This window comes from Knufia obscura, assembly GCF_036327395.1.
Source record: "Knufia obscura strain CCFEE 5817 isolate CBS 148926 chromosome Unknown scaffold_2, whole genome shotgun sequence".
Classification (NCBI taxonomy): Eukaryota; Fungi; Ascomycota; class Eurotiomycetes; order Chaetothyriales; family Trichomeriaceae; genus Knufia; species Knufia obscura.
In genome coordinates this window covers 960,062-986,781 of record NW_027042688.1, presented here as the reverse complement: position 1 = coordinate 986,781, position 26,720 = coordinate 960,062, and the positions used below count along the sequence as shown (strand labels likewise).

General features: G+C 51.0%; 9 protein-coding genes across 9 annotated transcripts; 6 read left to right on the top strand and 3 right to left on the bottom strand.

Moving 5' to 3' along the window:
• Window positions 1-88: 88 nt before the first annotated feature.
• On the top strand, window positions 89-2,953 carry PMZ80_002220 (uncharacterized protein; the record flags this gene model as incomplete). The annotated part of the gene is made up of 1 exon (XM_064870654.1): window positions 89-2,953. One exon carries the CDS (start codon window positions 89-91, stop codon window positions 2,951-2,953), a length of 2,865 nt encoding a protein of 954 aa, XP_064733107.1.
• Window positions 2,954-6,735: 3,782 nt separating this feature from the next.
• Window positions 6,736-7,162, bottom strand: PMZ80_002219 (uncharacterized protein; the record flags this gene model as incomplete). The annotated part of the gene is made up of 2 exons (XM_064870653.1): window positions 6,736-6,896; window positions 6,949-7,162. 2 exons carry the CDS (start codon window positions 7,160-7,162, stop codon window positions 6,736-6,738), a joined length of 375 nt encoding a protein of 124 aa, XP_064733106.1.
• A 346-nt stretch (window positions 7,163-7,508) lies between these two features.
• Window positions 7,509-9,479, top strand: pli1 (E3 SUMO-protein ligase pli1; the record flags this gene model as incomplete). The annotated part of the gene is made up of 5 exons (XM_064870652.1): window positions 7,509-7,671; window positions 7,732-7,968; window positions 8,023-8,411; window positions 8,488-8,608; window positions 8,659-9,479. 5 exons carry the CDS (start codon window positions 7,509-7,511, stop codon window positions 9,477-9,479), a joined length of 1,731 nt encoding a protein of 576 aa, XP_064733105.1.
• Window positions 9,480-10,170: 691 nt separating this feature from the next.
• Window positions 10,171-12,350, bottom strand: PMZ80_002217 (uncharacterized protein; the record flags this gene model as incomplete). Its single annotated transcript, XM_064870651.1, has 4 exons — window positions 10,171-10,529; window positions 11,058-11,070; window positions 11,107-11,858; window positions 11,990-12,350. 4 exons carry the CDS (start codon window positions 12,348-12,350, stop codon window positions 10,171-10,173), a joined length of 1,485 nt encoding a protein of 494 aa, XP_064733104.1.
• Window positions 12,351-12,611: 261 nt separating this feature from the next.
• Window positions 12,612-13,474, top strand: EFM4 (Protein-lysine N-methyltransferase efm4; the record flags this gene model as incomplete). Its single annotated transcript, XM_064870650.1, has 2 exons — window positions 12,612-12,676; window positions 12,733-13,474. The coding sequence occupies 2 exons, from the start codon at window positions 12,612-12,614 to the stop codon at window positions 13,472-13,474; spliced, it is 807 nt and encodes a 268-aa protein (XP_064733103.1).
• A 681-nt stretch (window positions 13,475-14,155) lies between these two features.
• On the top strand, window positions 14,156-15,985 carry PMZ80_002215 (uncharacterized protein; the record flags this gene model as incomplete). Its single annotated transcript, XM_064870649.1, has 1 exon — window positions 14,156-15,985. The coding sequence occupies one exon, from the start codon at window positions 14,156-14,158 to the stop codon at window positions 15,983-15,985; it is 1,830 nt and encodes a 609-aa protein (XP_064733102.1).
• A 658-nt stretch (window positions 15,986-16,643) lies between these two features.
• Window positions 16,644-18,221, top strand: PMZ80_002214 (uncharacterized protein; the record flags this gene model as incomplete). Its single annotated transcript, XM_064870648.1, has 1 exon — window positions 16,644-18,221. One exon carries the CDS (start codon window positions 16,644-16,646, stop codon window positions 18,219-18,221), a length of 1,578 nt encoding a protein of 525 aa, XP_064733101.1.
• A 3,179-nt stretch (window positions 18,222-21,400) lies between these two features.
• On the bottom strand, window positions 21,401-22,773 carry PMZ80_002213 (uncharacterized protein; the record flags this gene model as incomplete). The annotated part of the gene is made up of 3 exons (XM_064870647.1): window positions 21,401-22,075; window positions 22,229-22,281; window positions 22,575-22,773. 3 exons carry the CDS (start codon window positions 22,771-22,773, stop codon window positions 21,401-21,403), a joined length of 927 nt encoding a protein of 308 aa, XP_064733100.1.
• Window positions 22,774-24,098: 1,325 nt separating this feature from the next.
• Window positions 24,099-26,517, top strand: PMZ80_002212 (uncharacterized protein; the record flags this gene model as incomplete). Its single annotated transcript, XM_064870646.1, has 3 exons — window positions 24,099-24,467; window positions 24,517-25,215; window positions 25,267-26,517. The coding sequence occupies 3 exons, from the start codon at window positions 24,099-24,101 to the stop codon at window positions 26,515-26,517; spliced, it is 2,319 nt and encodes a 772-aa protein (XP_064733099.1).
• Between the last annotated feature and the right edge of the window lie 203 nt (window positions 26,518-26,720).

Below are 26,720 nucleotides of genomic sequence, written 5' to 3'. Positions count from 1 at the left end.
TCATCGAAATCCTTCCTAGATGCGTCTCTGGGCCTGATGCATCACCCATTACAACCTTGGATATTGCTGCGTGCTCACCGCCTGAAGGATGGATTTCCGCGGCTTTCAGGAATATAAGCCGGGCGCTTCCCGCTACAACGGCCGGATATCTGAAGACGAATGGAACAAGCACAAACCGAAACTGCGCGAACTCCATGAAGCCAAACTTACACGGCAGCAAATACTGGATATCATCTCGAAGGACTTTGAAGATACAAAGCCGACTTATGGCCAACTATGCACGAAATTCGATAAGTGGGGTTTCCACGTTTACCGACAAAACGAAAGGAAGGACACGACACCCGGGGGAAAGAAGGCTCAACGGAAGGTTGCCAAACCCCAACAATTAGAGCCAGAAGTTCAGCATGCATTCTCACCGGAGAGCAGCAATGGCAGCACCAGCACGATTGTGCCCGACGTGGGCGTCCTCAATATCAGTGATAAGTCTTCACCCATGGTGTTCGGAACACCGCAGACGCAGTATCTCGAAGCTTCTACTTGGTCAGACTTAACCCCGCGGACCACACATTCACGCAATGTCAGCGCTGAGCAGATGTCTACGCCTCCTCTAGGCACTATCCACGAGCCGAACTCGAACCACCAGGTAATTGACTATGGCTACCAGGATTATTCGGATGGCGCACAGACACAACAATGGGCCTCTGCCACATCTCTCTCCACAGCTACCGCGTCACAAGGTAACAGATCCTCCATGGCAGACACAGCGTCGAGCAGGACCTCGATGTACCACACGATGTCTGAGCAGATGAGCAACATTGAGCCGGAAGATCCTACTATGATTGCCGCACGGACTCGTAAAGCAGATGACGCGCTGGACGCTGTACAATGCTATTTGAGATCTGTCGGAAGTAAGCAGAGCCATGGAGAACATATCCTTGCCATGACTAGTCTCGCTGCATACTTGTTCGCTACACGGTCCTATGCTCCGGCATTTCGGATCTACCACAAGACCTACGAAACCATGTCTCAAGATATGGAATGCGACGAGATATCAAGGATCGGTGCGCTAATGAAATGCTTTCAATCAGCCGTTGAACCAGCTGACCTCGACTTCATGCAAGGAGAGTTGCATCAGGCCATGCGATGGAATTTCAGCGATTCATCGCTACCAGCAACAATTGCGAATATGCTACAAACAGTTGAGGCACAGATCAGCGAAGGTTTCAACCTAGCGCAAGGCTCTATCCTGTCAACCACTTCCATCACGAGAAACTTGAATCAGCTGATGACAAAAGGCTCAAATTCGACATATCCTGGCACGCGACGGCTATACTGGCGTTTGCGACTCCTTACACATTCGCCCTTCCATTCGGGCTGCAAACGTTTGCTACGACTGATGTCGGAACTCCTATCGTGGGCATGGGCGGCGATGACTATTTTGAAATTCCCTGATGCTGCAGTGCAGAATTTTGGGTGTTTGTGCAAAGATGGCCTTTACTTTGACTTTGTGCGGATGGTTACAACAGTCGTCATGGAAGCAGCAATGGGCTTCGAGATTTCACAACTCATCAAAATCAACATGATCAAAGCACAAACGCTATGTGAATGCGTTATGTGCACAGATCTCGAGAAAACTTTCGAGATATGTCCTATCGAGAGCTTTACGGCAATTGCTCTGTTGACGGTGGACCGCTGCAGGCTGGATTGGACGTCTTGCCATCCAGGCGGGAGACATCAAGAATTGACTCCAAACACCATCCTCAAAGAACAACTTCTACCAACAATCGAGTCACTGCTAAATCAAGTGGCAGCTGACATGCAGGCTGCAACGATTCATACCTCTGACTTGTATGATGATTTCTTGAGCTGCGTATGGTCCACTTTCGAGACCCACGACCTTCCGCTCAAGAACGCACGATTTGACGCCTCAACCGAGAAAGTCGAAGATATGATGACCACTTTGATCACCGAGGAACTCAACAAGTCACATCCGGCAAGAAACAGCACGCTGGAAGAAGGCCAGGCGAATGGCAAGATGCCAGTCTTCACATACGGAGAGAACAACGGGGATGACCTGGCCAACAAGATCACTGCCAAGCGGACACGATCTAATGCCTCCGCGCTCACAAAATCATCCTCGAATGCATCGGAGAGATCGATGATCAGGATAAGGAAAAAGCTCAAATTCCGCACCAGCGCCGACTATCTCAACAGCATGTCCTCCTACAGTTCCCTCTCCTCACGAAACAGCATGAACAGGTTCAGCTACGTCACAGGTCTCCCCGAGCTCGAGACAACATTAGAAGATGACGAGTTTGACCCTCGAGATCTCCCGCCGGATCTCACACCAGATGAATTCAAGTCGATGCAGAGGCACGATTCGTGGTCCCGGCGGAGCGAAGCCGGACATTTCTCTTGGGTACCCAGCCGGCCAGGAAGCACTCTGAGTAGAAGTACGAGTTGGCGCGAGTCGAACATCCCTTCCTCGCGGCAAGGCTCCACAAATCAGGGTAATGGGATCAGTAAACGGCCAAGCCAAAAAGACGTGGTGCCAAATCAACAGGTCATGCATAACCAGAGGGAGAGCGTGAATCAGGCGATGCAACAGAACCAACAACAACAACCACTACCACTACAGAGTATCCACAAGGCAGCACAGCCGCCACCGACAAGTCTATACACAATCCAGTCACAATCACAACACAACTCCATACCGAACGGCTCGTTCCAGCAAAGGGACCCACAACAGCAAATATCGATACAAAGTCTGCCGTACTCATCGATTCAGGCCGGCCTACAGCCACAGATGCTGGCGCAGGGCTCTATGCAGCCGCCATTGCCCGTACCGACCAGACGGGACTCGAATAAAACGACGAGTAGCAAGGAGAGTCAGAAGGGGAGGTGGAGCAGTGAGCAGAAGAGGGTTGAGAGGATATTGAGGATGCAGCAGTAGCAGTATAAGTGTAGGGCAGGACACAGGATGCGTCGCAGGTGGCTTTGAGGGTGTGGCAGCTTGCGATATAGTGAGTGATGAATAGTAAGCGATACCAAGCGAGCGAGCAAGTTGAATTCAGGATTTAGTCTTCCATATGGCTCGTTCCTTCTTCGTCGCGATGATTATTGTTTTCCTGCTGCCTGGTCAAGCCTTTCGTCTTACTTGCAAGATTCGAGCTCTGCCCCTACATCGAATACCTGTTTGACGTGCCGGCCTTTACTGCACTTCCGAATAAATCCATTCTCTACTGAACCACAAACACCGCACCAGCAACTTTCTACGTTCACGTGTTATCACATTACACTTCTCGGCCAGGAAACCACCTACTGCTCTATCACTCGTAGCAAGCATATATGATCTAAAGAGAACACATAAGGGTAATGAGGATGTAGCTTTGCTTTGATGCACCATATTGTAAGTCTCAGATGTCAGGCGGCAATGTCCGGGCACTCGTTCCATATACACGTAGCGACGTTCGTGCCTCGCACAGGCTTGACTGCGGCGATGTCCGGGCGATACGACACCATCAAAGCCGTCTAGCGTGGCTGGCGTGCTCAATGCACCCAGGCTGTTTAAGCGCTAGCATCTACAAGGTTGCATTTGTGATTCTCCCAGCAGCGGTCTCAGCGTGCTGCAAACGATATTGCAGGTGCAGCACAAGTGCCAAGGTAGAATCATCACGTTATAAGAGCACTAGAGAGAGTACCTGGCGAGGCTGGTTACTGTACCTCATCGGAAGAGCGGCTCCAGCCACGAGAAGGGCGCAAATATCTGTCTAGGTATGATTGCCACCAACAATCGACCTTTCCGGGCCTTGCTCGACTGTTCCTCCCTGTTCCCTCCACCCGATGGATCGATGCGGTTGTGAAAACTACACGTGCAACCTCGTATGTCTATCGACGGTGAACTGCCTCCCAATCTAGAGCATATCTGGCTTCTGATGAACACACAAGGTATCATATGGTCAAAGTATGTTCGGTGTAGACTACTGTACTCCCCCTTGCATGATCGGAGGATCGGTCAATGAAGTATGCGCGCGTTAATGTCAACGCCGCCGACCCTAATTCACAAACTTCAGATCATAGGGTCGACCTCGCCGGGACGCCGGTCGATTCTGATACGCTCGGAGGTCGTGGTCTCGTCGCAGAGCTGGAAGAGCCAGTCGGAGGCCGAGCACGAAAATGGCCAGCGATATGAAAATGCAGAGGGTTAAGATGGGGGGTTGAGACGTCCATGGTAGGAAGCCGGGTTCGGTGAAGCAGTTGGTGGGAACCGACGGGGATAGGGTGTGGGTGCTGATGGTGTAGGAGGTGATGGAGGCACTGGAGAGAAGTGGTAGGTCGGTTTGGTGGGTTTCTTGTTGTTGCTCCTTGTTGTTGGGGGTCTCCTTAGTTAGTGAGTTAATTGTGTGGGCTGGGTGATGGGTGCTGTTATGTACCGAAGTACTAAACCGTTGTTTGGCGCCTGGCGGTCGGTGTTGATGGACAGAAACGGACGTTGGTACTTTCGTGGTACTTGGTCTGCTTGCTCATATCGTGTGGCAGGCTTGCAGTCAGTTCCGATGGTCGTGAATGTGATACATTGAGCTTTTTGGTGCCGTGTTTTGATCGACGTATGACTGGCCTGGGAATTGAGGACTTGGGTCGAAAGCAGCAGTCGCGTTCGATGGCTGCTGGGGAGCTTTGCTCAAGATGCATAGCACGGTACGATATATCAGTATGGATGGAAGATGATTCGGAGTAGGCCATGTAGTGCTCGATCGTGTGCGTAGCGTCTGTTGATCAAGCTTTGACTTTCAATTTGTGTGTGTGAATGATGGCACTTGCGTTTTCGAGGCTCATGCTACGGTTGTTGATCATAGGAGGCTAGGTTCTCGGTTTCTTTATTCTTCTTCGTTGGGCTCGGTTCCCGCCAGGCTGCTGTTGAGGCACTCCGTTGTTACTTTGGTGTTCCTGGAGCCATTGCGCTGCTCCTCTGAGTCCGATGGCGAGGAGCGTTGCAACGAGGAGGATGGCTAGGAAGATGAATGAGGCAGGGGAGTCCATGGCTGACTAAGTCACTTGTTGTGGCGCGCTGACAACTGTGGAGATGAAGGAATGGTCGCGGAAAGAGATGGCGAGTGTGTGTAGATAGGTTGAATGTCGCAGAAAGATAGAGATTGTGGGTCGTGGAGGGCTTGCCGTCTATCTTGACGTGGCCTGTCTACTGAAGTTGAGATTGGAGTTGCATGTGTTGATGAAGAAGCTGAAAGGTGCTCTCGATGTAGTTATTATACTGCTCTTGGTCGTGATACCGTAGACATGGTGACTCGTGGCTGAATGGGCGGGGGTCCACATTGGGATTTCGTAGGGGTAATTCTCAGGGATAGCAGATGTTATATGTCCGTGACATCCATGGTGATGCTTTCCGGACCAATTGGCAAGATAGCCGAATGCTTGTTGATGTAGCTTTGGGATACTGCGTAGTCAGTAGTTCATTGTTAGAACAGCAGCAAATGATAGCTTGAAAGCAATAGCAGCAGCAAAGTGGTATTCTTCATGATACTGGATTTGCTCTTCGTCACCGCCTGATATTTCTTCGTCAATCACATTTTTTCCACTTGATGTTGCCGGCCATGATCGTCACTGTGCTCCGTTGAAGTGCTCGCCTTCCTTCATCGAACACTCGTCTCTGCCGTACACCTTTCTCGTTGTCCTCGTTGTTGGTTCACCGCTAGTTCCGCTTTGGTCGTTGCCTTCTGTTCGGTAGTTCGTTCCGCATCTTGAGACATAGAGTCGCTATGTAGTACAAGACAAACCCAGCGGGCAAGCACAGGAACACAAAGGCTTTGGTAGAATCTTCTGACATGTTTAACAAGTGACAGGCTGTTTCTTCTGGTCAATAACAATGGTAGATAGTGTACCATGCAAGGCTGATCTGAATATTCGGACGGCCCGTTGAGTTTCTGCTTGGATCTCTTGTGCTTTCGATTTTGCTTCTGCTGAGGAAGGCTTGGAGAAGATCGCCATCGCAAGGAACAGCTGGTATATGCTCACTGCTGAACAATGTAGAAGTTTGCTCTGAGTTAGTTCCTTTCGTATCTATGCTTGCCTTGCGGATATCGTCTGCGGGTTCGTTGTTGCTGTTGTATCTGATCTGTCGTTCAAACTGTCCAGCTTGGGACCCTTGCTCATTGTCGTGCCTTTCTTGCCAATAACAGGCCTGGGCTGTCAGACGTCTTGTTAACGAACAACTCATCAATGGTGAGAACAGGTGAACCGCACCGTCCAAGTGAGCCATAGTATTACGCCTTGTCGTGTCCTGCCCAGCATGTTTGGCTCAAGGGACACTGCATGCCTGCCATAGAATTGTTGTTTCTGAAGTACTTCGAGGGTATGTCTGCCTTCCTTTGTTCAGTCTGTTCGTCGGCATTTCAGAGGATAAGCTCTGGTAACGCATTTGCTTTCAATATCTGCCAACTGGCTTCTGCTAACAATGAAATGGTCCTTGGATTGCTGTGTCGAAAACGGGCCAACCGTCCCATCACGACTCAGATGTGATTTTCAAGCAGTCGCTCCTGTATATCCTCTTGACGCCTTGGTGGATTCTGCGATTCCGACTCCCATTTTTAGAAGATAAGTGAAACAGTATTATAGTTCACCCGAAGGAATCATTGCACGTCATAACAATGCCGGAAACATTGTACCTCGTATAGTCGTTGAATCGTGGTATTGTCGCAGAGAACCATGCTTAGCAGCGCCTCAAGCCCTCTTAGCCTGCCTCTTCTTTCTTGCCATCTCGGATGGGAAAACGACCTGATTCCTTGGTTTCCGCTTGGCAACTTTGTTGAGTCGTCCAGTAGCCTTCGCACGCTTCTGCTTGGTGGCACTGCCTGCCAGACCAGTCCACTGCATAGCTTCGTCTGCACACGAGTTAGGTCATTACAACTATCGTCAAAAGGCGCAAATACTGACCTTGGTCTTCGGTGACAGCAGGAACATCAGCTTTCTCTTCCTTGTCCTCGTCGACGTCCATCTTCTTCTCTGACTCTGGTTTTGGAGCGTTAGCTATTTCTTGCAGCTTAGCAGAAAGACGTTCTGTGCGGGCATCGATAGCAGGTCCGAAAACCTTTTTGCGTAGAGCAACATTATTGCGCTTTTTCGTAGAGGCACGGGCACTCTTAGCCATGGTTAGTGATTGGAAGTTGAGATTTATTCTCGTAGTGTACGGCAGGTGCGATTGTGGTGGTGGTTGCCGAAGGTGAAGAAAGAAAATTATGGCTGCATGCAGATGCCGCAGATGTGGAAGGAAGTTGCCGGGCGGAAGCGCAGATGGCGCTGGTGCATGCAAGAACGACACTCGCCATCCCAAGGTCAACTTCAACCACAGTTCATGCGCCTTGCATTCTTGCACCACTTTCATGATAATGGCTAATCTGCGTTGTTCGTGACACTCGCTCACCATGACTTCCCACACTCGATAGCATCGGCCAGTCTTCCTCGACCTTAGCCCTTGTCGTCGTTTCCTACTTCCAATGGCCTCAATGAGTGGGGCGCATACAGTACAAGGTGACCTCGTGAGAGGCATACTCGCCGAGGTCAATACTCTCACTGTTGATCGCTTGAAGAGGGCACTCAAGGCTGAGAACTTGACCGTCTCGGGGCTAAAGAATGAGCTGCAGATCAGGCTCAGAGCCCGTACGTACTCAACATACCCTCACTGCACCACAAGCTACACTACTGACTACTTGCCCGCAGACATCCACGACTGCGACAGGAATAACGACCAGGTCGGTCTAAGGCGCATTAAGGATGCGGTTCGAGGATATCCTTCAGCGCAGAACTCGACCACGTACAACTCCAACCCATACCCGTCACCATATTCAAATCACACTCCAGCCAGTTCAGCTTCACCCCAGAATTACTACAACTCTCCAACTCCACGATTACCTCCACCGCCATCATTAGCCATGCCGACTGTTGGTTACAATTCCAGTACGCTATTCTAAGCACCATCCAACATTGACAGATCCGTTGACACCATGACAGGTCGAATCACCTTCAAGGACTCTCCATTCTACAAAATACAGAAACAGCTGAGCAATGTCGTCGAGCTCAAGCCTAGAGAACAGACAAGAGATACCGCGAGACTGACGGTGAATTTGGATGAAGCTTTGGCTACGAGGTTTCAGGCCGACTCATCATGCAGAGCAATGGTATTTTGTGCCGCAGAGTCGTTCGATTCAGCCTGGAAGCCTGTGGAAATAGCATTCCCACATCACGCTGAGATCAGGTGCAATCAGGACGAGCTGAAAGTCAATCTGAAGGGGTTGAAGAACAAGCCGGGCTCAACAAGGCCTGTCGATATCACTCCGTTCCTGCGCAAGAAGGCTGGTTTTCCAAACAATGTCGAGCTGGTATATGCTCTCACAAACAAGGTACGTCTACCCCTGTTTCTTTATACTCTCCAAATGTGTGATTCGGATCTCACATATGCGTTCTGCATGCTTACAGGGTGCCAATCCACAGAAGTATCTCCTTCTCGTAAATTTGGTACAGAAGAAGTCCATCGATACCCTCGTCGAAGATCTGAAACGAGGAAAGTATCTAAGCAAAGCCCGAGTCATTCAGGAGAGTAAGCCGATATTGTTCTGTTTTGCCTACCGCTGTGCTGACCAGAGTTAGTGATGAACCGAGCAAACGACGACGACATCGTTGTAGAATCAAGCAAAATGTCATTACGCGACCCGGTACAGATGACCAGAATAGAAACGCCGTGTCGTTCGATAGGCTGCAAGCACAACGAGTGTTTCGATGCAGCAGTCTACCTTGCCTTGCAGGAGCAAGCTCCAACCTGGACCTGTCCAATATGCAACAGACCAGCCCAATGGGATAATTTGGTATATGATCAGTTTGTGGAAGAGATCTTGCGAAATACACACAAGGACATTGAGCAAGTCACCATCGAGCCAGATGGCCGGTGGCATGTGATCAAAACCGAAGAAGACGAACCAAAACCCAAGACTCCGAATCCTTTCTCAAATCATCACGATAGTGACGATGATGATGACGACGACGATCTGATAGAGATAACAGACATTGATGCACCGAAAACAACAGCGAGCATACGGACGCGACCATCTGCAGACTCGATACGCACCCCCTCACTCAACGGCCGCGATTCCTTTCCACCACCACCGACACTCTCTTCAGCATCTCTTGCACAATCAATACACCAACCTCCGACTACACAATCCAAGAAACGACCCAGAGAAGAAGTTATCGACTTGACGTTGTCTGACGACGATGAACAACCACCAGTCAGTCGAATAAAACGCCCTTCTCTTTCCTCGCAGATTTCTGACTCGAACAGGTCAGGCGTTCCAGGGGCCTTTAGGTTTACTTTACCACCTCCAGTACCAAGCAGGACGAGCACAAACAGTCCGGCGAACAGGTATAGCCCGGGTAATTATTACGATTATGATGTGTTTCATACGAGGCTTTGACGGGCTTCGACCAGCTTGAGTTATGATAGATACCCAGATTTCATGAGGCGGAGTTACGGAATGGACAAAAGGAGCATGGGAGGCAAGAATTGCATAGGCGCAAACTGGGAGACTTCATGGTCATTCGAGGCGCAGGCTGATCTCTTTCTCGTTGAAGGCAACGACAGAATTCACTGTCGAACTACAGGCCCGGACGGACGCAGCAGCAGCAGCGATGCTACCGCTTGGTGCGTGACTAGCTATACTCGGCCTTGCCTGCATATTTCACTGCATGTATTAGTCGATCGAGAAGGGTCGGACCATATAAGCACGCTTCAATGGATCAATTCACAGAGTACTTGCGACGAACGTTTCATCTTTGCAGATACAGAACCGCTTGACACGCAATTTGTTCTCTGCCGAAGCTTCACCAGGCATCACCGATACCTCAATTATGGATTAACAGCACAAACTATACCCGGATTGTCAATCCTTGGTACTTAGGTCGAAGCCTGCAGCGCCGCATCGATGATAGATATTGACATACCGCGATTTCCACAGCAGGCTTCGTCATATAAGTAAGGTGTCCTCGTGATGCTCCGCGAAGCTGCATAGCCGAGCAATGTAGCGGAAGTCTTGCATACGCACAAGCAGCGCATATCCCCCCGGCATCCCCAGCAACCCCAGCACCCTCCCTCATTCACCCACCCACTCACACAAGTCCCCCCTCCCAAGGCTCATCCCTCGGTCCCGCCCCCGCATTATCATGCCTCATATCCCAATACTCCATCTTAAACCTCCTCAAATCCAGCCCCTCCTGCGGCTGCTCAAGCGTCCCCAGATTGACACTAAAAAGCTCGTGTTTCGCCCCCGCGACCTCGTAGGTCCCCTCCCGAAACACCTGCACGCCGCACTTATCGCAGAAGTACAGGTGGACGTTCTTAAGCTTGGGTTGGTAGTCTGGGAGGGAGGACTTTGATGTGGGCGAGATGAGGGTGAAGGAAGTGCTGGGGATGCGGAGGGAGGTGTAGCCGCCTTTTTGGCATATGGTGCAGTTGCAGCGGCGGGCGGCTGGGGTGGGGTTGGTGAGGAAGGAGGGGGGAGGGTGATTGTGTATGCGATGGTGCCGCAGTGGCAGGAGCCGGTGAAGGTGGGGTCTGGCATGGTATGTATGTAAATAAGCCTGTGAGAATAGTTGCACGTCAAATGAATGCAAGATAGGTAACGACTAAGGGATTGCGTAGGTAGGTATCGAAGGATGATGCTACTGTAAAGTCGTTCTCATTAAGCTGAGGGTAGGAAACTTGAAGTCCAGAGCAGACTGCGGTGGAGGTTTAGCGAGGTTAATGTCTACCGACAAGCCGTTTATGCAGCCAAGGCCAAACCTGGTACGTCGTGGCTCGAATACGTTCATTGCGACGCCATGGATATGTACACAGTATTCGGCTTCTTCCTGCCTCATGCCCCGAACCTCACCACGTACAGCAAGACGTCCGTTACGTCGCTCGGCTAGCTTTGCGGGTTATCGCGAGAATACCCTGTGTAAGACGTGGTATCCCAATTTCAGTGATGTAGTGTTTCGGGCTTCGACCTATATACCAAGGATTGAGTGCTAGGGGAAGTTTGAGTGTATTGGCTACCCCCTTACTAACACCCCAACCACACACCACCGCTTTGTGGCGTCTTTATCCTCGCCTGGGCGTTCTGGCTGCCAGGTTCGTATGTTGCAGTCTATGTCTATTTCGAAGAGTTCAGCTGCGTGGAGTGGACGTAACACTGCTATTAGGGGTCCGTTTTCCCCTTTGTTATCCAGTGTTCGCCCTTGTTCGTCCTTGTGCTCGTTTTCATCTTGGGTGTCTGTAGGACCAATCCTCGAACCAGTCGCGATCTCGAAGAAGTCTGCGACGGTGCGGCGACCGGTGTGGAAGCCTGCTATTACGAGAGCACACGGCATGTCCTCTTCCTGCTTGTGTTTGTCGTCATCTGATTTTTCTTCTTGCGCAACTTGCGTGCCTTTCTCTTTCAGTCTCAGGTAGCTGTCGATCGTCTTAACGATATTCTCATGCTGACTCCGTATCCAGAGACAGTCCGCGACTATGATCTTGTCGAAGCTGTGCTTTGCTGGTTGTGGATTGCTGGGCTTTCCATAGGTTGTTGGGGATGTGAAGTGTGCGTCGCCCCATGTTAGGCCGTGGATAGAAATTTGGGTGGGTGTTCGTGGTTCTGACTGAGCTAGAAGGGGCGAGTCGGAGCTAGTGGTTGGCAGAAGGTTAATCTTGAGGTTGTGAAGGACGTTGTGGGCGATCGTATCGGCTACTAGAGCAGGTGAGGACGGGTGGTCTGTGATTGTGACGCTGCGGGCAGCGGACAAGGCAGCGACGAGAGATGGAAGGGCGGTTCCTGGTAGAGATGTTGATTAGCCAGTGGCATGAGGGTATGTAGTGTCAGGAGATCCGCTTGGAGGGCAGGGCGGACGTACCATAGTGGGTCCTCGTTGCGATGGTAGGGTGTGTTCCGGGCTCTTCACATACCAGCACCAAGTTCAAGCACATCTTTTCCTCTCACATCCCAATAGTCCTTGTTCCACAACACCTTCCCGTCACCGAGCCCTTGCTGACCGTCACTGCTGGCGCACTCGATGGCATCTGCTGCAACCACGCCTGCGTTCCAGAGGTAGTGTGCAAAGAGTTGGCGACCTTCCTCAACGTCGGGATGTCGTGGTATCCCGAGCGTCACATCGCCATATCTGGGGGACCGGTAGATGACAGATTGGCCTGGTGTGCCATGTGAGTTCTGGGTGTCGTCGGTGAAGAGTGTCCCGAGGGCGGAGGAGAAGATATCTTCCTGTTCAGGGTTGGGTGGTGGTGGAATCGATACTCGGGAAGGAAGCATACTGCGTGACTAGCGAAATTGGAGATCTATCCAAGTACAGTCCAGCAGGAGCTGATGTGATAGGTGCGGAACGTTCACACTCAAGCACTGGTGTGGTCGTAGAGGGAGGGTGGAAGCAGTATCTGGGTGCGGGGTTGTACCGCGGTTGCGATAAGATAAGAAATTTCTGTGTATGGAGTGGGATGACCAACTGAGATCCTGCAGAAAGGCAAGGATAGTCTGCGTCAACTCTGTTACCGTCGTGCACCAGAGACCGTCATCATGACAGGAGTATCGCCGAATAGTCAAGTCAAGCATCTAAGACCGAGTGAACTAGGCACAAGAGAGTAGTGAGTGCGTACAGGCAGCCATGTCGGAGGAGTCAATGGCTGACAAACTGCAGTTGGGACAAAAGCTATCAGAATGACCTGGAGAATGGCTTCGGTGAGGAGGAAGGAGCAGACCTGACACAACTCGAATCATGGTTTGACGAGGTAGATGCACCACAGAAAGTTCTAGAGTACCTTACCAGTGAGGACTTTCCGCTTTCGCCGACCAACCCGGAGAGGACAATTGAGAAGCCAAAAGTGCTTGACCTGGGCTGTGGTAATGGCAGTAGCCTGTTCCAACTTAAGCTCGATGGAGGGTATCAAGGTCCCATGCTAGGCGTTGATTACTCGCAGCAAAGCGTCAATCTAGCACAGCGACTGTGGAAGAAGCACATTGATCAGCAAAGCGAGGCTGGAGAGCTTGAAGGTGGCATATCGTTCGAGCAATTCGACCTGCTCAAAGACCTACCAACAGAGCAGTCGTGGTGGCCGGAAGGAGGGTTCGACCTGGTTCTTGACAAAGGTACTTTCGATGCCATTTCGCTTTCTGGAGAAACGATGGAGCTGGATGGACAAGCAGTCAGGATTGTTGAGGCGTATCCGAGGAAGGTGGCACAGATGATCAGACCTGGAGGGTACCTGCTCATCACAAGCTGTAATTGGACTGAGGAGGAAGTCGTGAGATGGTTTACGCAAAGAGCAGAGGTGAAGGAGCTGCTGAAGGAGTACGGTCGAGTCAAATATCCTGTCTACGAATTCGGAGGTCGTAAAGGCCAAGGTGTAGCCAGCGTATGCTTCCAGCGAGTTGCGTCTTGAGATGGTCTGGGCAGCTTCCTTCATCCCTAACCCGTCACGATGCTTTTACTCCTGACGGCAGTACTTCTACGGCGCAAGCAATCCTGTGGTGCGTAAGAACACCTGCATAAGCGTACTCGTACTCCGTACGCCGAACCACAAAGCCTGACTGCAGCACACGGAAATGTTTTCACTGACCAATCAGAGTAACTGTGATTAGTATTGCGACACGACTGAAATTGTTCTCGGTAGATCCTTTTCATCCCCACAAAATAGCTTGACCCGAGTAAGAATTTCTCATGACGACAAATTGGACTTTCAGTGAGGTTGAGGTGCCCGGGAGTGGCGATAATATTGCTGCGGCATCGTGGTTGATGGTCTGCACGGGGCGGCTGTCGTGTAACTTGTGCTGACGGTAGACGCACATATTGCCTACTTGGTACATACCCAAAAGAATTAGTTATGCGGCGCTTCCGAAAGAAAACGACGAGTCTCGCTTTCGCCAGAGTTCGAGACAAAGAGGAGATGGGTGAGCTCCATCCCATTGGTGGCCGCACACCCGCACGCTTACAATATGTACGAGTATGTACTCGTGAATAATAATACTGTAGATCTGCTCTTGCCGTTCATACCGCCTCTTTCCCACACCCGCTGTGTTCGTTGTCTTGTTGTTGTGAAGGAAGTACGATCAATTTCGCAATAATGGAGGCACTTTTGCGACAATCCAAGGGTGTTTGCCCATTCCTCAAGAAAGCTACTCCGGGCGCTTTGCGCACCTTGTCCACCACCAAGTACCAAAGCCCGGGAGGTGGCACAATCTCCAAGCTGCAGCACTATGCCCGACGATGCCCTGTCATGAACAAGGGCCTTGCTGTTCAAAGCGCCAAAATCAATGCTCGCAACTACAGCAAAGCCGCCACCAGCACCGGCATCGTCAAGTCACTCCTCGAGAAGAAATTGCATACAACTGCTGAGAAGAAAGCCAATGTCGACACCCAGATGTACCGCGCTGAGCAGCGACCTCCCCCACCCTCCAAGGCAAAGGAATACGTCCAAGAGCCCGACATTGCTCGTGCTGGCCCGAAACCCGCAGTTCCAGAGTCACCCAAGTTCGATTACGAGAAGTTCTACACCAATGAGCTGGACAAGAAGCACAAGGACAAGTCATACCGCTACTTTAACAACATCAACCGATTGGCGAAAGAGTTTCCCAAGGCACACATGACGACAAAAGAGGAGCAGGTCACTGTCTGGTGCTCAAATGATTACCTCGGCATGGGAAGAAATAAGCACGTCTTGAAGACTATGCATGAAACACTCGACATGTATGGAGCCGGAGCTGGAGGCACAAGGAACATCTCTGGTCACAACCAACACGCTGTGGCTTTGGAGGGTACTCTGGCCGACTTGCACGGGAAGGAGGCCGCTCTGGTCTTCTCTTCCTGTTATGTGGCTAACGATGCGACCTTGGCTACCTTGGGGAGCAAATTGCCAGACTGTGTTATCCTCAGCGACAGCTTGAACCATGCATCTATGATCCAAGGCATTCGTCATTCAGGTGCGAAGAAGATAGTCTACAAGCACAATGATCTGGAAGATCTGGAGAACAAGCTCAAATCGCTGGATCCAGCACAGCCAAAGATTATCGCTTTCGAAAGTGTCTACAGCATGTGTGGCTCGGTTGCACCTATCGAAGCTGTCTGTGATTTAGCGGACAAGTACGGAGCTATCACTTTCTTGGACGAAGTCCATGCTGTTGGCATGTACGGCTCAAGAGGTGCTGGTGTTGCAGAACATCTCGACTACGACGTATGGGCTGATCCAAACCGCACACCCGAAAGTCAGAAAGGCACAGTCATGGACAGGATCGATATCATCACTGGCACTTTAGGTAAAGCCTATGGTTGCGTTGGTGGCTACATTGCTGGATCTGCGAAATTCGTGGATGCCATTCGGTCGCTCGCACCAGGTTTCATCTTCACCACTAGCTTGCCGCCAGCAACTATGGCCGGTGCTCGAACTGCTATCGAGTATCAAGAGCGATACCAAGGAGACAGGAGATTGCAGCAGGTGCATACTCGCGAGCTGAAGGAAGATCTGATCAGCCGTGGCATCCCAGTCATTCCGAACCCATCTCATATCGTGCCACTTCTGGTTGGTGACGCCGAGCTTGCAAAAGCTGCATCTGACATGCTCTTGAGCGACTATCAAATCTACGTTCAGTCCATCAATTTCCCTACTGTTCCCCGTGGTGAAGAGCGACTGAGGATCACACCCACGCCAGGCCACGTAGGTGAGCTGAGGGCCGACCTTGTTAAAGCGCTTGAAGGCGTCTGGAGCCGCCTCAACCTTAAACGCATTCCTGACTGGGAAGCCCAGGGCGGCTTTGTCGGTGTCGGTGTCAAAAATGCTGATCCTGTCGAGCCACTCTGGACTGATGCCCAGCTCGAGCAGGCAGCTGAGTTGCCTAAGGTGGCTGCTGACCACGCTATCGAGGGAAGAGTCATGCCTGTGGCTGCGGCAGCAGCATGATCCTTACATCTTGCGGCGCCTTTCACATTTGACACTATCTATCTACAGATACCGACTCAGCATGGCGTGCTTCGAGCGGTCCTATTCGAGCTGATGAATACATATGCCAGACTATGGTATTTCCATCCTCCCAAAGCCTACCCAATCTCTTCAATATCACTGACGTGCTTTGTTGACCCAAGGCCGCAAGTCCTTTTCAATGTTTGGTACTCGTTCCGTGCTACTATCGCTAAATGTACAGCAGATTTGGAGTCATTAACGAGTTTAGGCCAGAGAGCTCATAATCACACATCTTGTGAATGCGAGCGAACGGGATATTGATTGTCACTACAATATCAAACGCTCGATAAGCCGAAGGCTCACCTGCGGCTACGGGTGGCTTACGTAGCAACAGGGCTTGATGAGTCTCATTCAGTTTACCAACGACATCACGAACGGATGTATCTCACCATACGTGCTACGTCTGCGCTGTTGTCTCATGAGAATGTTGAACAACAGAGTTTCGTATTTTGAGCCTGCAACAAGCAATCTAGCAACCTAGAACCGATCAATCCACAAGCACACTTCTTCTCATCCAAGACAGATATCCATAGTTGATATCCGATAAGGACACGCTCTTCTCCCATTCATCAAGGAGCTCTCACGATCAGAAGGAAACATGTATGAAACCAGCACTACTTCCTCCTTAGGTCCAGACGCGGACTTCGACACAGCTCTGTCAACCATTCGAACTACTTCAACAATCACCAGCACGACCACGAGCTGGACAACACTGCATGGCGTCGCCCCACAGAAGATGCGAACAACGATAACTAGCTCCCTGCCTAACCCAGCAGACGCGACATTTTCCGCCGAATGGTTCACAGCCACAGGTACACGGCTCGCTGAACTGAACGCGGCGAAGGTCCAGGCAGCCTCTATGAATATGGATAGTGAAGTACCGACTGTGCCTGCAGAGTCCACGACCACCTTGACAACCTGGAATGAGGTCGCAACATCCACGATGGAAAACCCGCCAGAGATCGTGACTACATCGCAGCCTGCAGCCTCCTCGAATGACCCACAGACGGAGATGCTCCCGACACCTAGTACGAACGCACTGCCTACATCGGCTGCTGAGCCAGACGATTCAGATTCGTTCGCAGTATGGGACCCAGCTACCGCAGAGGTAGCGAGTCCAACAGATGCACCATCTCGAAGCGCAATAACCACGATCACCACAACGGTGCCAGCGGCAAGCGATCCACCGTTCATGAACTCAACTCTCAGCTCACCCCTTAGCCCTTCTACCGCAAGCCCCGCAATGGTTACCGCATTTTCGACCGTGCTGGGCAATACCAGTACCATTACATCACAGACGTCTGGAATCACGACTGAGTATGTAACAATGACAACTACACTGTCGGACGAGGCTCCATCCGCACCTTCTGACAAAGTATCTGAATCCCCTACGTCTAACGTCGTGACTGTCACAGTCTCGCCGAGCGATACAGCAGTAACTTCGTCCGGGACACCTACCTCCTCCGACGCTCAGACTTCAGAGATCGTCGTCGCAGATGCGGTTTCCGCAGCAATTTCTTCTCCCACCGAATTGGTAACTTTAGCCGCTTCATCTAGGGCGACCGTTAACACTGTGATGCCCGTCGAAAGCACTCCGAGTCTAGAACCAGCAAGCACATCCACAGATCTACAACCCCGCGACATCCCTGAACACCATATTATCGCCTCACCAAAATCCATACCAAAACCCTGGATCGACGACTCCGGCCGCGAACCAATTCCCAACCTCGCAAACCTCGCCAAGAGCATGACTACATCCACAATCACGCTCAACCCAGGCCATCACCCGCAAGGCCATCAACATCAACACCAACAACACCACCAACTCTATCCACATTTCTCTTCGCGCTACAACCACCTCTCCTCCCCACTTGCAATCAGCCTCGCCCTCTCCGTCTGCCTCCTCCTCAGCCTCATATTCTGGCACACCCTTACAACCTTCCTGCGTCGTCGCCGCGCAGCCCGGGAGTTAGCGTTGGGGTTACTGGTGTATGACTGGAATAGCCCTAGTAAACCGCCGCGACCGGACTTGAAGAAACGAACAAGGACGAGTCAGGACTTCGTACCGGCTTCGCCTTCGCCGACGCATGTATCGGGACAGCATGCGGGTAAGACGGATCCGAGGTATTGGGCTACGGGACGGAGGGGGATTGTGAGGAGGGGGAGTATGGCGTAGTGACAGCGAAGAGTGCATCTTGAGCTTGAGATACAGCGATATATGCTGAGTGCTTCACTTCAACACCACACTGTCTCCGTGCTCGTCGCATTGGAGCCGCTATCTATGCTCAGTGGGAAACACAGATCGTGCTGGACCTGAAGACTCTTGATGTGTCCTATCTATTTCTCTCGATATACCGTGTGGACGTCTTCAATTACTTCCTGGATAATGGTTGCGAGCAATGCTCTTGACTTGTCAGGATGAAGCAGCGGTGCCAATGTGCCACGAGAGTGCCAGCCATGGCATAGATGAAGAAGCCTCAACATGACACACTGCTTTGAGTTGTCCTCGATGACAATATTTCATTTTCGCTGTATGTTATCATATTCACAATCTACTCTTGACCTTGGTGGCTGCGGCCATTCGAGCTTACGTTGACGGATTGGAAAATACTCGCCTAGTTCAACGTGCCCGACCTAACCACAGCAGTCAAATCAAAGCAAAGACGAAGTAAGCATGGTACCGCCTCGCAAGCCTCTTCGAATTGAATCACATCCTCGCTGTAAACCAAGGTTCCTCATAAGGTCAGCTTGACTGTACTGGAATGAACGTATTCGTCATTCGCGAGCACCAGTAGTTCTATCGCCGGAACATGTACCGGCTTCCATGTATGAATGGTGAATCAATATTGATGTCGGTCACTGGTGTCGCCCGCCAAGACCAGTACCAGATTTTGAGTCGATACCATAACAGCAGGCTGAAGACAATGTGAGTCACCCGACCTTCAATCTCTGCACCTGCAACTTTGTGACCACACCGGAGAATCGCGAGTATATCATCGTCTCGGCCAATCTTTTTCAAATTGTTCAACGGAGCTCCCACGGCTTCATTCATCCTAGCGTCAACGACTACATATCGTCAGCCAGTCTATTCATTTCTGTACTTCGCCCTCGAGTGTTGAACGACGCACGCTACTTTGTCACCAGATCAGGAGCCCATTTCTAAGTTTGTGAACCGTCCACAACGATCTTGGAAACGACGACCATTCACGATCTTCCCAACGAAATCATGGAGATGATTCTTGGTTATGCTTTCTCCGAGGAAGAGGATTTGGACCTTGCGAAGTTGTTCGTCTTCAACCAAGGTTGGAAAGCAATTGTGATCAGTCTTATTGATCGCCGGTTCCAACACAGGTTTACCAACTTCCAGCGACTATATGCAGAAACGCAACAGAAGATTGAGGAGTTGCACGTGCGAGTCGAAGAGATTGCTGTAGATGTCGAAGCACTGGGAATCGGGACACGTCAAAACCGAGCAGCACTTGATATGGTCCAAGGCAGAGTCGCAAAACATAGCCTTCGACCCTAGTGTACAATCAGCATCGCGAACAGAGGACTTGGTTAGATTACCAGGACATTGGGTGATCAATTGCTGCCGCCTAGGACTTCCGTATATGACGGAGGATGCAAGCTGTGGGATGTGCCAATCGACGTCCCAGAACCTGCCAAAAGAAATCGCGGAGATGCTATACGAGTACAGACTCGACGTCAAGACTGTTTGCAACAACGGTAGTGCCCACAAGAGTGTGCCCGCTATACACGGCGCTGCGAGGAAGGTCCTGAAAACGGTCTGCGCCATGAACACTTCAAGCATATAGGCAGCATGAAGCAAGAGCGAAGTCGAGGCGGAAGACGTGAAGCTAAGATCAGCACGTTAGACTTCGAGGTCCATCAGGATAACATTGCAGGAGTTCACCATGGTGACGATGGAGATCCGAGTGTGAGTAACGAGGCAAGCATGATGGTGCATCTGATGATTTTTGGTCGGAATTTGGAGAAGGCGGTGATATGGGAGGTCGGCACCGCCTTCGAGTGACGTGGACCGCAGCTGGGTCGTACTCAACAGCCAGGAACATAGAGCGAGGACTGATGCTCTCTTGTGCGGGTGTCTCTAGCCACTATCTTCCAGGCAGACGTGCCGAGCAGTACGTGTTGAGCACGTTGACTTCTGTCAATCGGTTCACCACACTATTTCTTGTTGTCACTTGACGATCGGGAGCGCAAGTAGCACCGCAGCTTGACACATCCGATTTGACGTCCGTCCATGTGATATCCGACGAAGTTCATCTTGTTCAATGATCTCGTAGTGGCTGTGATGCTATCGTTGTTCGGATTAACCTGATCTTGCTGTTCGCTGGTGGTGAACAAGCACGCTGTCTTACTCACGGTGTATCCCAGCTATTGACGGGTTCTTTCACCCCCTGAGTCGCGCGACAGCGACATGCATGCGAGTGAGGAGTTCCGAAAGCAGATGAACGCTGGAGCCAGGCAATCTCTCTCATGCCGGTGGTGTGCGCCGCGGGGAGCTCTCCGGAGCATTTGTCGAATCTGGACAAGGAGCCTCAGGGGAAGTCTCTGGTAGCGTTATAAACGTTGACGGCTCAGTGCTAGCTCGAGGCAAGATGGAGTGCTAATTTAGCTTCGGTTGCCTTTTGCGAGAGCTCGGAAAGAAGCTCATTTCGAGTTTGTTGTCCGCAGTCTGAGAGTTGAGGCGTACAAAGACTCATTATATGTGCTGTGATGATACCTTTAGGAGATTTGTGGTCCTAGATAACAACACGATGCAGAGAAGTACGTCAGTCGTTGCGATATTTCGAAGTTTCCAGTGTCGAAAAATAAATTGCAAGGTTTTGTTTCTTTCGGGTATACAAGATATGAATAGGAAGTTCTAGGATACCCGGCCCAATCGTGGAATCAGGAGCACGTCTGCGACCTGGAGGTCAGATGAGTAATACTCAGCGCAGGGTGAAGAACAGGAAAATGCGTAAGCGGAACATTCTAGATGCAAGTGCTACCGTGAAATCGTGCTTTGAGCAAGAACGCTGCCAGCCAAGGAACGAAACAAGTACGAGGTAACTATGGTGTAGCCCGAACGGCTGTAGAGTGATTCGATTAGCACAGCGCCTGCGCAGCACTTTCTTGCTGCTGCTGCTGCTGTTGCCGCTAGCGCAATAATGTTGCTACTATGAAGATACATATCTATCCAATGTGCTCGCCTTTCTTGATGAAATTTTGCTCGAAAACAATGTTGTACTCGTCGTAGCTTCGTAATTCGAGTCCAACGCTATTGCTTGCCCCTACGCCGAACGCCATAACCCGATCAATTTGTGCTGCTTCCAAATACGCGCGTTGAGGTGTCTACGTCTTAACATCCATGCTCAGATAGCTGACATCAAACGTAACTTCCTGCGGCGTCCACAAAGCTTCACTACCAAGACCCATGTAGCCCAAGTAGTTGTCAGCGCCTGGAGAGTTCGGCAATCCGAGCGTGGTTACTCCTTTGACAAGAGGTGCAATGTCTCCAACAAAATTCTCGACTGTAGTGGCGGCGGACCATGTCAAGACGTATTGTCCTTGGCCGTTCTGCCCAAAGTAGAGGTTGAAGGTCGTGCCGTTGACAATTTCGGTAGCAAGAGCTCCTTGCGCCAGACCAATAGGTTGCGTGGCAGCACCAATTGTGCCAAGCCACACCATTATTTCGTACTTCGATTGAGTAGTGGATTGAGCGCTGTTCATGTCCGGGTCCAAGAACATGTCGATGGCGACGTTGGTGTTGACATTAGCAGCAGCCATGCTAGGAATGTCGGTGGTGTTAGCGGCTTCCGTGCCAAGGCCGTATGTCCATTCTACATCGACTGGTATGCTCTTGATCGTGCCGATTGCTGCAGGGAACAGAGATCCTTCTCCATCAATTTTGATGTTAGGAAAAGCATGGACTGGTTGCGTTTCTGGGCCTTGCGGGTACTGCCATGTGACACTGAACTGAGGTGCAGTCATAGGCGTTGGGTATGTGTTGTTGTTAAACTGTGTGACCTGTACCCCGAGTCAGCTTCCGTCACACTGTACCACAAACTTCGAAATCGAGCTCCTGCCAGGGTCACGCGATCGGGCTGGAAGCAGACTCTCTGGCCGTCCCGTTCTCGACCATCATCGATGAGCTTGTCTGGTAGACGGGGAGAGACCTACATTCATGCAGAGGCCGCCTTCCTTTCCATCCCAACCCCACTGATTCGGATTCACTATCGAGACGATCGGTTAGCATTGAAATCGAAGAGTGAATATGCGCTAGTATTGAAGCGTGGCAGGGCTGCAGCAATGCGTCATTTTCGTTCCGGCTGTGGGCTGCAACGGACCAAAGCGACTTTGCATGCATAAAGGTGCTTTGGCCCAGTCCGAATCGGGCTATGGATCAGGAACCCAATCAAACTTTGTCGCTCGCCAAACAGACGATTTCGATCGTAGTAAGGGGCACCATCCTGCCTTTTGCTGACTCTGGTACTCCGTATGGACTTTGTTGGATGAGGCGACTTACATGTGTACTGCTGACCAGTTGACGCAGGTGTGATACCGTATGCTTTCTGGCAATATGTGTCGGTGCTCACACTATTGTCCTGGAAGAGAGGTGTTTGACCAGTTGCTGATCGATGCGCGTCAAGACCTAGTAATACAGCCAAAGTTGCGCCGATGGGGATGGCTACCATGCCAAAGCTGATGAGAGACCGGAACCCCATGTTGAGAACCCTTGTGGAAACGAGCGACTATGATACTGGATGTCAGATATCAAGAGCGCATCCGTAGATGGTGATATCGAGGATGCTTGTTTGTTGCAGGATGAGTGATGACTCTCCAAGAAGTTGCGTTGCTGTTGTCGGTTTGACTTCGCTGATGAGCAAAAACAGCACGAAAGGCAAAAGGTCTGACCAGACGATCGCGAGATGCAAGTTTAGAGCACTGTAGTTCTTGGTGGAACAACGGACAGAAGTCGCAAAAAGGCGGCTACTCTGCTCATACGGAGTTCTTGATGGGGAACTCTGAAATCATGAACGGGCTATGGCTGCCGAAGAAGCTTTTTGTTGGTCTTGCCTGGTGCTTGGCAGTAGACTCTAGCCACTCACAATCGCCCAACTCTGGCATTTGAGACACAGCTATCTCGTGTCCAGCCAACGTGGCAAAGATCGTTACAGAACTTGCCTGGATCCTTGTAAGATTTCTGGCGCATGCATTGTACTGTCGGATGTCCTAAATGTGATACCACCGTAGGACTGGCACAAGCAACCATGCCTCATAAGCCCTGTCTCACACGCGTCACAAGCGATGAAAATCGTGACGCTTTTGACGCTCGTCAATTTTGTTGCCGAGATGGGTGCTCAATTGAGCGGCGAATGGCTAAGTTTGGACCACATTCTCGATGATGTGAGATCATCCGATAATCGAAAATTGGATGGCGCACCGAAGCTCTTGGGCTACGCTGCACCGGGTGGCTCTGCTCCCAGCATACCCCTGTGGATCGGGACCTGACTAGCTATCCCTTTAGGCGATTTTGAGGCTAGTGTGGCACGTTGTGGGAGGTTGACTGCGTGAGAACTGATGTGACTGGCCAACCGTAGCTCCTGCAGCCAGAAAACAAACGAGCAGCTAGCAGCGGTTCGCTCGCCGACAACTCAGTGGCCGTTGGCCGTTGGCCGTTGGTAACTGTGGGTGCTGGCGATGACCCTGGGAGAATTCTTCTCAGTGTCACTGATCATCGCTCTTGCCTCTCTGTCCGAATGGTGCGAAGGCTGGTTGTGTCAGTGCCCATGGTCCTTGCGGATATCCTTTGATCAATCCTGATCTGCCTCTCGTTTTCTGTGGCCCCGTGCACCTTCGTTCCGGCACGAAAGCTACATCACTATTGTATCTTCTCTCACATACCTTCGTGGTCTATCCCCCTCTTACCGACGCGGTCTCCGTCACTCGTTCTGGGAGATCTGCGTACCATCAAGCCTTCGAACAAAGCCAATCGATCGCTCAAACCCTGAATAGACCAACGGATAGGGACAACAATCGTTTTTCCAACATGGCGAAGGAGGGCGAGATGACCGAGATCAATCTCGTGCCCATAGAAGATAACTCGAGCGGCCACAGCTCATTAGATCGTCCATCGCGGACTGACACCTCGCCGACATATGCGAACAGTAATAGTAATAGAGCATCCAATTTCTCATACCCACAAGCGAAGGGACCTGCGCCGGCATACCATCAACAACGATATTCATACGTCGATGATACGCCGGGTGGTAGTCCCCCTGGGACACCAATCACTGGAGGTGGCGGAGCTACACCTTATGGCAGCTTGCTACCACCACCCAAGTATCCATCATATGCCAACAGCAATGGTGCAGATACAAGGAGCTCATCGCCATTCCCACAATCTCAAACAGCTTTCGTGAGTGATCTTTGAAGAGGTGTTGACATAGAAACTGACCTTACCGCAGCAAAGTCAAGACACCCTCCGACCTCTCTTTCCCGACACACCCTCGACCTTCTTTAACAAGGAATGGGTCAAAGATGGTTCAATAGCGCAATTGCATAGTCGAGACGACGCAGAGTTCTGGCATGGCTGGAAGAGGAACCTCTTCTACTTTGCCCCATTCTTGACCGGTCTGTCACTTGCACTATACTGGGTGTATTTCGGCCTGCGAATTGCCTTCATCGTCTCGGCCCAGAATGCGAAAAGAGCATCCTTCCCAATGGCCTGGATATTCGTCGCGATCGAGATCAGTGTCGCAATACCGGTCTTTATGCAGAACTTCTGGACCATGTTTGCTCTGAAGAAGAGGAGGAGGCCAAAGCTAAGGCTGATTGGTAATGATGTGCCGACTGTCGACATTTTTGTCACTTGCTGTGGCGAAGACGATGATTTGGTGTTGGACACAGTACGAGGAGCCTGCGCTCAGGACTACCCTCAAGATAAGTTTCGTGTCATTGTGCTGGACGATGGGAAAAGCGCAGGTCTCGAGCGAATGACTCGAGATCTTGCTGACATCTATCCCAACTTGTACTACAAGTCACGACCGAAGTTTCCTGGTGTGCCTCACCACTTCAAGGCTGGCAACCTGAACTATGGCTTGGACGAAGTTCACACAATGCCGGGCGGTGCTGGCCAATTTATGGCTGCACTCGATGCTGACATGGTACGTACCGACGCACTGTTCCACGAGTAGCAAATACTAAAAGCTTAGCAGATCCCGGAGGAACACTGGATACGCGCAGTCATGCCCCATATGCTGGTCGACCCCAAGATGGCCCTCGCTTGCCCCCCACAACTGTTTTACAACACTCCTCCTGGCGACCCGCTTTGCCAATCACTTGACTTCTTCGTTCACGTCTGCGAACCTATCAAAGACGCCTTAGGTGTTGCCTGGTGTACTGGATCTGGCTACGTCGTACGAAGGGAAGCCCTGGACGAGATAGGTAACTTCCCGCTCGGTTCGCTGGCTGAAGATGTCGCTACTTCGACACTCATGCTCGGCAAAGGTTGGAAGACTGCTTTTGTCCACGAGCCACTTCAGTTCGGTACTGTGCCCGACGACTTTGGCAGTCATCTGAAGCAGAGGACCAGGTGGGCTATCGGAACCGTCGACACATCCATCAAGCTCAAGTTCTGCTTGTGGGGCGACCAAATCAAGCGGATGACCTTCGCTCAGAGGACATCCAGCTTCTTGTACGCCTTCCTCAGTTTATTCAACATCTTGCTTGTCTTGTCGATGTTCGCGTTACCAATTGTTCTGATCATGGGCAAGCCTTTGGTCGCATACGCAAATTTCGAACAACTTCGATGGTTGATAAGGGCATGCTTCGCAGCTGTTATCTCGAATCGCTTGTGCGAATTCGTTCTTTTCATTCCATCTGGCTATCACACTGGACAACGAGGGTCTAGGTACCAATTGTGGATGTCACCATATATTGCCCTGTGTTTGATCCGATCCTTCGTCCTGCCCAAGTGGCTTGGCGGTCAGACACAAGCATTCAAGCCGACAGGGTCTCTTAAATCTGCACTCAACGAGAGAGATCCTCAGAAGCGGGCACCGATGTGGCGACGAATGTGGACGCTCATCGCCAATTTCATGGGCTTCTTCCATATCGGTTACGTTTACTTCACCCTGGTCGCGGTCACCATGTCGTCGTACCGATGCTTCAACAAAATCACCACAAGAGACATAATCATATGCCTGGTCACACACGCATTCTGGCCTCCTCTTTCCTTCATCATTGTATGCAGCTCATTCTGGATACCGATAACCTACGCTATTGATCCTCCGTCAGTCAAAGACCGCGAGGAACTATTGGTACGAGATCCAAAGACTGGAATTGCTCATCCGAGCAAGGAGAGCAAGAAGATTGCGTTTTCTGGCCAGAGCTCCTGGTTCGAGATTGAGTACACATTTACGACCCTGTACACCACGTTGATTCTGGTTGCGTCGTTCTTCATCTGAGAAACAGTACTAATGATATTTTCGCATTTATGCAATTTGCTTGGAAACGCGACTTTCACGAACAACAGCTCTTCATATTTGGTTGGGTTTGAAGACTTTCGTTTCAACAACAACGCCACAGCGAGTGCAGAGCGCGGCCTTGTTGAACTCAATTTTATTACAACTCCCGTACACCGGTTGGGAAGGTCACGGAAGATCATAAA